General features: G+C 46.4%; 1 protein-coding gene and 1 long non-coding RNA gene across 2 annotated transcripts in view; one reads left to right on the top strand and one right to left on the bottom strand.

Moving 5' to 3' along the window:
• The window catches only part of LOC108972423 (hormone receptor 4), a 37,752-nt gene extending 26,554 nt beyond the window's left edge, over positions 1–11,198 (top strand). Inside the window, 5 exon segments of the mRNA XM_018938983.1 lie at positions 1,451–4,259; positions 4,331–4,479; positions 4,567–6,216; positions 6,287–6,408; positions 7,873–11,198. Of these exon segments, the coding sequence (XP_018794528.1) occupies positions 1,451–4,259; positions 4,331–4,479; positions 4,567–6,216; positions 6,287–6,408; positions 7,873–9,825 (6,683 nt within the window). The 3' untranslated portion in view covers positions 9,826–11,198.
• The window catches only part of LOC108972430, a 32,944-nt gene that overhangs the window by 5,755 nt on the left and 15,922 nt on the right, over positions 1–11,267 (bottom strand). The gene's annotated exons all lie outside the window — the stretch shown is intronic.

An 11,267-nucleotide genomic window follows, 5' to 3' on the forward strand; every position in this document is an offset into this window, starting at 1 on the left:
TATTTTTATTTTATTTTTTCGAAAATTGAAGTTGTAAGGCTGCTTGTCTAGTAATTGCAATCCTTAAATGTTACTGAAAATTCAAGACATGTAACAACGTTGGCAAAAAACTTGGTGTAACATGCAATTTACAACCGGTTTTTATCTCTCATCAACATCCAGGTTCAAGTGCACAGTGATATTTGAGCTGATCTTAATATGATAGGCTTGTAAGAAGCCAATTTTGCAGACTTATTTTTTTTATATTTTTGTAACTCATACCTTTTTGGCTAATATTAAGCGCGCCCTTGTGGCTGGCTTCTAGCAACATGTTGCAGAAGTGAATTATATTAATATTATATTTATATGTACATAAGCACATACGCATACATTTGGAGCAGTAGTATACGTAGTAGCATGTCTCAGCAGCATGTTTCAGCAACATGCTGAAATTGTTACATATTGTAAAATTTTATTGAACTGTCCTTGTTGTCGAACAATGTTTAGACTTTTAATTTTTACAATTGAAAAATTTTACCTAGCAACATGTATCAGCAAAAATTATGATATATCCATATGACAGTATTGTTCAACAAAGTTTCTAAGACTGGAAAATATTTTATAGTGAGTATTTGTTATTGCTCTTGCAATATGTCTTAGTATAAACTTCAGCAACATGTTTAATTTTTTCTAAAACAAGAAGTTATTCAACTATTCTCCTATTTGTTCAACAATCTTTACATTTAAATCTTTTCTTTTGAAAAATTTTATATAGCAACATGTGTCAGCAACATTTCATATAACTCTATATTACTTTCTTGTTTAGCAAATTGTCTTAAATGTGCTAGTTTTTTAAAACTAAATCTTTTATTACGCTTAGCAACATGTTGCAGCAACTTATTCAACAGCATGTTTCAGCAACATGTTCAATATTTTTTTCATGGAATTTTTTGTCATATATTGAACAAGAACTGGCTATATTTGGTAAAAATTATTACTTTCAATTTATATCATTAGCAACATGTTGCTTGAAAACTATTTTATGCCGTAACTTTAATTAAAAACATACATCTATAAGTGTTTTTCTTGCTGAGCTTGTTTCCAACACGATGTATTGTAAATATTTCGGTAATTAGGCCGATATTTAGAGAACTAACTGAGCTCTGAAATCAGTTTATACAGTGGCAACATTGCTTTATATAAATAATAAGAAAATAAGTTCTGAAATTTTTACAAGAAAAACAAATAACAAGCTAGTAAGTTGGTTTTTTAATTACTCAACGTTAAATACGTTGCTTTCAGCAATACAGGCTAAGCAGATATTGTTTCCCTTTTGTACTTAGCAACAAAATAATTTATAAAAATAAACTATTTCAAAATTACTTAAGTACAAATTAATTTAGTTGTCTTCCAGTTACTAAACATGTCAACTAATTCACAAATTTTGTCCTCTTCCACTTGCTCTTTCCAGGAATTATGACACTGAGCCGTGGCCCGTACAGCGAGCTCGATAAAATGAGCCTTTTTCAGGATCTAAAACTGAAACGACGAAAAATCGATTCAAGATGCAGTAGTGATGGCGAATCAGTAGCCGATACCTCCACTTCCTCGCCCGATCTCCTCGCACCGATGTCGCCGAAAATGTGCGATACCGGCGGTGCGGGCGCTGGCGGTGGTGGCGGCCATGGAGGTGGCGGCGGCGGTGCGCTCTCCTCCCTGCCGTTGCCCACCGCCGTCGTCACCTTGACGGCAACATCCACCATTGCGCCCGTCTCTGCCGCAGCTGCCACCATCTGCTCGAGCAGCACTGTGCCAACTGCCGCCAGCAGCAACTCCGGTCACAATGTGTGCGTGGCAACACCACCAAGCGCCACCACTACGGTGGTTGTGTCCGCTGGCAAAGCGGCAGCCATAAAAGCTGAGCAAAAGCACCAACAGCAGCAGCAGCAGCAGCAGCAGCAACAACAACAGACTGAAATTAACTCGTCCAGCGGCCCTGTGAGCGCAGCAGCCGCCTCGTCCGTGATGTCACCGCCACCAACAACAACAGTGCGCATGTCACCTGCGCCGCCGACTGATCTGAGCCTGCCGGCAGGGCGCCGCACGCCCAGCAATGCGACGCCGACACGCGCCACACCAACACCACCGCATAATAATGGCAATGCTAGTAGTAGTTGTGGCACCAGTAATGGCGGTGGCAGCAGTCGCGCCTCACCCGACTCAATGGATGAGCGTCCGTCAACAACCACCACAACAACAACGAGTGGCACGCAGCTGTCTACAAATGGTATACATGGCGGTGCGAGTGGGGACTGTGTGCAAAACGCTGCAAGTGCCGATTGTGGTGTTAGTAATTTAAGTGTCATACGTTCGGTGAAGGAAGAGCGCATTGCCGCCTCGCCTACGAAAATGCTATCCTACCACCAGCATCAGCATCAGCAGCAGCAACAACAACAAATGCAGTATCAACAGCACGCGCCATCTCCCACACAATCCAAAGGTCTCACGCAGTCGCAGCAGCATGTCAGCGTGCTGGTGACGCCATCACGCATCAAGTCTGAATTGTCACCGCAGCATGCGCAGCAGATGCCGCCAACATCGCTACAACATCTGACGCACCACCCGGCTTACTCCACGTCTGTGTCGGCAGCGACCAGCTCGGTGACATCCACTTCTGGTGCGATGACTACCACAACCAGCTCTAGCGCCGCAGCACTACACGCAAGCACGCCATCGCCGACGCCATTGCCAACTCCGGCGGCAGTGGCAGCAGCCGCAGTGGCCGCCGCAGCGGCGCATCATCCGCACCTGCATCACCCGCCGCCGCCCATCGTACAGACGCATCATCTACATCAACAGCTCACACAACCGCAGCTGCGCAAGAGCAGTCCGCCAACTGGTCTAGGACTGCCGCAGCAACATTTACTAAACCAATCCATGCAGCATTTGACACAACAGCAGCAATTGCAGCTGCTGCAGCAGGCGGCCGCTATGTCACAGCGACCAACGCAAATGTCGCCGAATGCCATGAACTCATCGCCAAGCGCGCGGCATCAGTCCAGCGCTTCATCGCCACACCAACATTTGCTACAGCAGCATCATCACCATCAGCAACAACAACAGCAGCAACAGCATTTACGCATTAAAAAGGAGCCAGCGCAGCTATTGGCCGCCGCCGCCGGCAGTTTATTGGGTAGCAGCGGCGGCGCGCAACGCCACTTACACTCGCCACATCACCATCACCCATCATCGCCACAACAGCAACAGCAGCAGCCTCCACCGCAGTTACCGCCACAAGCGTTGGGTAATATAGCGCAGCTGATACACCCTGGCTCGCTGCAATTGCGTCATCCCAACCGCGACGCAGCCATACTTTTTCGTGTAAAGAACGACGTGCATCAGCAAGTGGCTGCCGCGCAGCTTATGCAACCCGGCGCTGCTGCCGCTGCCGCAGCCGCGGCACAACGCATGGTCTGGGTTTCGAATGCGCGCATAAACGGCGTTAAACCGGAGGTGATCGGTGGTCCGCTCGGCGGTTTGCGACCGGGTGGTCCAGCGCAGTCGCCCTCACCGCACCATTCTTCATCCTCTTCGTCTTCACAACTGTCGCCGCAAACGCCTTCACAAACGCCGCCACGCGGTACGCCCACGGTCATCATGGGCGAAAGCTGTGGTGTACGCACAATGGTGTGGGGCTACGAGCCGGCGCCACCAACAGCCGGTCCATCGCCCACACATGGCGGCAACAGCAACAGCGGTAGTGGCGGTGGTCTGCATCAGACGCCGCCCTCCACGCCGCAACATCCACACAGCCAGCAGCAACAGCAACCGCCCTCTTCTATGTCATCGCTCTCACAACAGTCACATCACTCATCACAGTCATCACTGCAGTCGGCGTCATCACCATCGGCGGGCTCCATTACGCCCACGCATACGCCCGGACCGTCGCCGCAAAACAACGAGGAGGCCGCGCAACTGCTGCTTTCACTGGGTCAGACGCGCATACAGGATGTGCGTCCGCGGCCGCATCAGTTTCGCACACCGCATGCGCTCAATATGGAGCGGCTGTGGGCGGGCGATTACTCGCAGTTGCCGCCCGGACAGATACATGCGCTCAATTTGAGCGCGCAACAGCAGTGGGGTAGCACTAATGCGACGGGCCTGAATCGCGGGCTGGATGCGCCACACGAGCCCACGGACGAGGATGATCAGCCGCTGGTCTGCATGATCTGCGAGGACAAGGCGACCGGCTTGCATTACGGCATCATTACGTGTGAAGGGTGTGTAAAACAAAGCACAGCATTTTAAATGCAGTTCTTTAATAATTTACCGTTATCTTTTATCCCTACAGTTGCAAGGGCTTTTTTAAGCGCACCGTGCAGAACCGACGCGTCTACACCTGCGTGGCTGATGGCACGTGTGAAATAACCAAAGCGCAGCGCAACCGGTGTCAGTATTGTCGATTTAAGAAGTGCATCGAGCAGGGCATGGTCTTACAAGGTACGTACGCCCCCCATATATGCTCACTTTTAATTATAAGAGTCTAAACATTTTTTTTTTTTTGTTTTTTTTTTTCCCACACAATAGCCGTGCGCGAGGATCGCATGCCGGGCGGCCGCAATAGCGGCGCCGTCTACAACCTCTACAAGGTCAAGTATAAGAAACACAAAAAGTCCAAGCAGCAGCAACAGCAACAGCAGCAATCACAGCAACAGCACATGCATTCACCACATCATCAATCGCCGCTCTCACCACACCATCAACAGCATCTGCTCTCACCGCAACAGCATCTGCATCAGCATCAACAGCAATTGGCGGCCGCTGCTGCAGTCGCTGCCGCCGCGCAGCATCAACATTCGAAGCTGCTAAGCGCCACGCTGGGACAAAGCGAAATGAAGCCAATGTTCTTGGGCCCATCCATCAAGCAGGAGCTGCTACAGCAACAGCAGCAGCAGCAGCAACAACACCAGCAACAGCAAGCAGCGCAACTGCATTCTCCACATCAACAGCAGTTGCACTCGCCGCACCACACGCTACACGGCTCGCCACATGGCGCGCTGCCGCCACACTCGTCGGCCAGCGCATTGCACAGTCCACTATCGCATGGGCCGCCCTCACTGCCACCACACACCTCCTCTTCATCCTCATCCTCGTCGTCGGCTTCTTCGGGCGGCAGCAGCAGCAGCTCACAGCAGCCATCACACCATGCGCTGCATTCGCCACATCATGCGCTCGCGCATGCGCATCATCTGCAAGCGAACGCGTCACATGCACCGCCGCATGCACAACAGTTGCATCAGCAGCAGCAACAGCAACAACAGCAGCAACATCAACAGCATGCGTCACAGCTGCAGGAGAATGCCATCAAATTGCCCTCGCATTTGGTTAACGGTACAATACTTAAGACTGCCCTAACGAATCCCAGCGAAATCGTGCATTTAAGAAATCGTCTCGATACCGCCGTGAGCTCGTCGAAGGATCGCCAGCTCTCGTATGAGCATGCGCACTCCATGATACAAACGCTGATCGACTGTGATGCTATGGAGGACATAGCCACATTGCCACATTTCTCCGAGTTTCTCGAGGACAAGTCGGAGATTAGCGAGAAGCTATGCAACATCGGTGACTCCATCGTGCATAAGCTAGTATCGTGGACAAAGAAACTGCCGTTTTACTTGGAGATACCCGTTGACATACACACCAAACTGCTGACGGACAAGTGGCATGAGATACTCATACTGACCACAGCGGCGTACCAGGCCTTGCACGGCAGGCGCAGGACGCCTAGCACCACGACGCCCGGCGGTGGTGACACAACAACAGCGCAAGCCTCCTCCACCACCAGCTCGAGCGGCGGTCGTACTAGCGCAGGCGCACCACCACCACATTCGCCCGCCTCAGCCAATCATCATCACAATCACCATCACATGAGCGGCTCACCGCATGCCACGAGTCTGAATTTGCCACACCAGCTGCATCATCAACAAATGCAGGCAGCAGCAACGCCACCACTGCAGAAGGACGATCCCGAATTCGTGGACGAGGTGAATGGTCATCTGCTGACGCTGCAAACGTGCCTCACCACACTGATGGGCCAGCCCATTGCCATGGAACAGCTGAAGCTGGATGTCGGTCATATGGTGGATAAGATGACACAGATCACGATCATGTTTCGGCGCATTAAACTCAAAATGGAGGAATATGTTTGTTTGAAGGTGTACATTCTATTGAATAAAGGTGAGTTGTAGTAGTGAGAGACTTCAGCTTTTGTACTACAATAACAATGTAGCTCATCTTTTTCCTTTAGCAGAAGTGGAACTGGAGACCATACAAGAGCGTTACGTGCAAGTGTTACGCACGTATTTGCAGCACTCGTCACCGCAGAATCCACAAGATCGACTAACTGAACTGCTGTCGCATATACCGGAGGTAAGTTGAGAATGAAATAAGCTTGAACACCGTGAGCTTCCGCGTCAATAAAATCCGTCTAATATGCTGGCCAATCAGAAAAGCTTTCTGACGCGCTAGTTTTGCCTTCGACGGACATTTGAAAGAGATTAGCTGGATGCTGCAGTTAATCGCTTTGTTAGCACTTTCCTGGACCGCTTAGTACCATTTACTAGCTCTATGGCTCGGATGTACTGTCATCGACTCCAGAAGCTTAAATCTCCAGGGTTAAACGGAAAGCTTTGGTTGATCATCACATCTATTGTATTAGATTGACCACACAGACATGCTTCCGAACTCGCAAAGCCCGAGGCTAATCATATGGGTTTAGCTTTGGAAATTAAGACGACTTTAACTCCTTGAAGGCAGTACGCATTTGCTGACCACTCGAAAAATCTATTTAGTGCTTCCTAACTCTGAGGTCAGCGGGTTTTGACTTCGGAAATGCGAAAGGAATTAACGGAAGGCTGTAGTTATGCCCACTGAAGGCACCACCCCTATGCCAATCACGCAAATAATCTTCTGAAAACTGTAACCCGGACGGCTTGCCTTTGGTTCTAGAACCTCATATATGCTGATTTAGTCCGGAGACGTCAGCTAATCCCTCTGTAGTGGCTGTTTTCGCAGACAAGCTTCTTTAATCTTATATGTTGAGTGTTAGTCTGGAATATACGCTAATACCTCATCATTGTTACGAGCTAGTCGGTAATCGGTTCGTTTGAGGACAGTGATAGTGAATGCATAATCGAAAAGCTTGACTAGTTTTGAGGTTACTAAGACTTCCCAACTTTTCTAATATGGTATTTTGAGGACATGTCTAGCTAATATTAGAATATTCGCTGAATGTATAATCAGAGAGCGTTAGCGAAAGACCGCACCCACCTTTCTAAATTCTAGAACACTTGAGCTCTCAATTATCGTTTGTATCGTCTGGAGGGATCATAGAACTTATTTCAGGTTCCGAATCCCTATTATTTTTTTTAATCTAACGCGTTGAGTCAAGAGTTAATGATTTATAGGTTATTTCGGCAAACATTTCCTTAGAGATCTACACCCCTGATGGGTTTTGAAAGTGCAGTCTACTTTATATGGTCAGGTATTTCGGACTGGAAGGTTTATATCAAGCACCTGCGTCAACAACTGGATTCGACACTACAGAATCTCACTTTCAAAAGCATCGAGGGGTAGGAAAGGAATGTGGGCTAATACGCTATGAAGGACAACCTGCCTAAAGAGACATCAAAGCTCTCAATTGTATCGTCTGGAGGGATTATAGAACTTATTTCAGGCTCCGAATCCTTATTATTTTTTTAATCTAACGCGTTGAGTCAAGAGTTAATGATTTATAGGTTATTTCGGCAAACATTTTCTTAGAGAGCTCACGGGTTTTGATGAAAGGCAGATGTTAATGTAACCCGTATCTTTTTTCTCCTCAAACCCAATTAGATCCAAGCTGCCGCTAGTCTATTGCTAGAAAGTAAAATGTTCTACGTTCCCTTCGTCTTGAATTCGGCCAGCGTGAGGTAGCAAAGGCTTGAACGTGGATTACTGCCGATCGATGATGATCCGCCGAAGCCTAAGCGATTGATGATGATTATGCAACAAGAACAACAACGGGATAATGAAGATGAGCCAGCAGAGCCAAAAGTAGAACAGCAACAACAAGCAAGCAATTTAATGAAGGCGCGTAGACGGGCAGCCACCGAAATGGCTGAGCGCTTGCAAAGACAGCAACAGGAGGATTTACAAAAGCAACAACGCGAGCAAAGCCAAAAGTCAGCGGCGGAACAACAACAAGCGCCACCGGTAAGATTTAGTCTGCCGATGTTGGAGTTACCTACAATCAAAGTGGAGAACGTGCCGCAGCAACATAGCTATGCAATGGACGAGGACGCCGATACGGATGAGGAAGAGCTACGCAATTTGGAGCAAAGGCAACAACAACAGCAGCAGCAACAGAAGCAAAGCGGCGAGGAGAACACATCCACACATATGAAATCGCCAATAATGGCGCGTTTAATGGAGCCGACCACGTCGATACTAAAGACCTCATTGCTGGCAGGCGCGGCAGCAACACTAGCGACGCTGACGGCAGCCGCGGAGCAGGTAAATCGCAAAGCGCAATCACCACAGACGCATGGCGGTAGGGTGAGCACGCGCGCGTTGGCCACACAACCAGCGCCGGCGGTGGATAATAGTCTGACAGAGAGTAAAAGACTGCAAACACAGCAACAACAACCACAACACGTACAACAACTACAGCAAGAACAACGCGAACAGCCTAAGCACGCAATGCCTTATAAGTCCATACTGCAGACGGCGCTTATGGGTGAGCGGCCGCCACAGTCGCAAACACCGCCGACGCCGACGCCGACGACAGTTGCGCCAAAATTTTTGCGCGCGTCCGGTTTACAAGCAGCGTCGCCACCACCACCGCACGTCTTAAAGACCGCAGTTACACTAGCGAGCCTCAGTGAAATTGCGGCAGCGCGCCAACAGCAGGAGGAGGAAGAACGCCGCTTGCGCGAACAGCAGCAGCAGCAGCAACAACAGCAGCATTTATTGTTACAACAAACACTGCCATTGAAGAAGAAGAAGAGTTTTCTGCAACAAAAGTTAACTGCCACATGCAACATGCTGACAACAGCGGCAACGTTATTGCAACAACAACAACAACAGCAACAGAATACAATTACTATACTGCCAGTTGAGACCAGCAACAACAACAGCCACACTGCCAACTCAGCTGCAAATGCTGCTGCAGCTAACACAAAGTACGTATTAAATAATACAAGCGCGGGCGTGTTGCGTTGCGTTTCGAGCGCGTCAGCAACAACAACCGCCACGACCACGCGCTCCACGGCCACTTTTGTTAACAACTTGCGACGCGGCGCATGCGCCACTGAAATTGCGTGCAACAACGGCAATTCAAAAAACTCTGCCAGCAGCTGCCAAGCAATTGCCACACAAACTATAAAAATACCAACAGTGCGCACGGCGACGGTGACGACGCAAACGCAAACCGATGAAATGCACAACGCTGCCGCTGCGCCAACGGCAGCAGCAAGCGGCGCGCAGACACCGTTGCACGCTCTAGCCACTAGCAGTCATGTAATCACGCGCAAACTAAGCACTGCTCTACAACAACAGCAAGCAATGGCGAGCGCTGCTAGCGGCAGCGCAGCGACAACATTGCTCTCACTGCCGACGCAGCAGTCCAATGTGGTGCGTCGCGCCTCACCACAACGCCAAACCACATTAGTTACTGCCACCACAACGAATGCGAACACGATAAGTGCCGCTCCGCCCACATCTACTGCCACTGCCACAGCCACAGCGGCCCCGCCCTCCACAGCTGTTACTGTTGTTGTTTTTAAAACATTGTTACCTGATGACTGAATTAATTAATTTTTAATTAGTAGCAAGACAAAATTGAAAAATATGCCGAAAAAGCTTTTGCGGAAAGCTCAACACATACGACGTAAAATTTCCACCCGTTCATTTTGTTCACTACAATTATAGGTAAACATATTTGTTGTAGCGTGTAAGTATCACAACTCCTAATGAAAGTCCTTGTCGTGTGCATGTACATTTTGAAAGAAAGCTTAGCGTAAACTAATCCCTATTATTTGGCATTTTTAATCGGATTTCACTTGGGTTTGGAGCGAAATTTCACCAATGCTGGAGCTGTGTAACTCTCACGACTAAATGAAAGTTTTCTGACATCATTATTAACCTTAAAAAAGCTTTACGGGCGGTATAAGTTACAAAAAAAAAAATGTGTGAAAGCTTCGTAAAAGTTTAGAAAGATGTATATTATTGAAAAATTAAAATGCGACCGGTAAACAGAATTTAATGAAAGCTTTCTTGATTTAAATATATTAAAAATACTGGAGTGAAAGCTCTACGATTTATGAAGGCTTCATAATTTCATTTAATGAAAGCTTTCTTTAGTTAAAGTTATTAAAAATACTTGAGTGAAAGCTCTACGATTTATGAAGGCTTCATAATTTCATTTAATGAAAGCTTTCATTAGTTAAAGCTATTAAAAATACTTGAGTGAAAGCTCTCAAATGAAAATGAAAGCTCTCAAATGAGAGCTTTTGACTTTTGAGTATTTTTTTTTTTACTTTTCAAGTGAACGTTACTTAAAAATTTAATTGTAAATGAAAAGCAAGCTTTTCAAGTGAAAGTTATTTTAGAATCCGATTAAACTTTAAAGGATTGAAAGCTTTGGAAGCATGCTTTAGATGTTTAAATTTACATTTTTTTTTTTGGAAAATTTACGCAAAGCTTTTTAAATGAAAATTATTTTAAAATCTTATTGGTGTTTTTCGAGAGCTTTTAAAATGTTAGTTTATCAAAGCTTCATATTTTCATTTAATGAAAGCTTTAATGAGTTAAATAGAGAAGAGGAAGCTCTACAATGGAAGTGGATGTTATTTCAAGTGGATGTTAATTAAAATTTTGAATGCGACGAAAGCTTTCCAAGTGAAATTTGTTTTAAAATCATATTAAAGTTTACTGCAAGGTATCATAGTCGGTTTATGAAAGTTTTTTAACTGCGAATTAATTGAGAAACCTATTATAATTGAAAGCTTTTGAAATGAAAGTTGCTTCAAAATGCTACTAGCGTTTATTAAGAGCTTTTAAAGTGTGGGTTTATTAAGTTTTCGGATTGAGAGGCAATTAAGAATTCCATTTCGCGTGAGATCTTAAAACTTTGCACTTTTCTCTACAGTTTTTTTACGTATTTATTATTTTTTATTTGTTTTATGTGTACATAAATATAATACATACGTAAATATTTTTATTTTTGTTATTATTGTTTTTTTTTAAAT

Source organism: Bactrocera latifrons, unplaced genomic scaffold, assembly GCF_001853355.1.
Source record: "Bactrocera latifrons isolate USDA-ARS-PBARC rearing strain unplaced genomic scaffold, ASM185335v1 scaffold_4, whole genome shotgun sequence".
In the NCBI taxonomy this organism is placed as follows: domain Eukaryota; kingdom Metazoa; phylum Arthropoda; class Insecta; order Diptera; family Tephritidae; genus Bactrocera; species Bactrocera latifrons.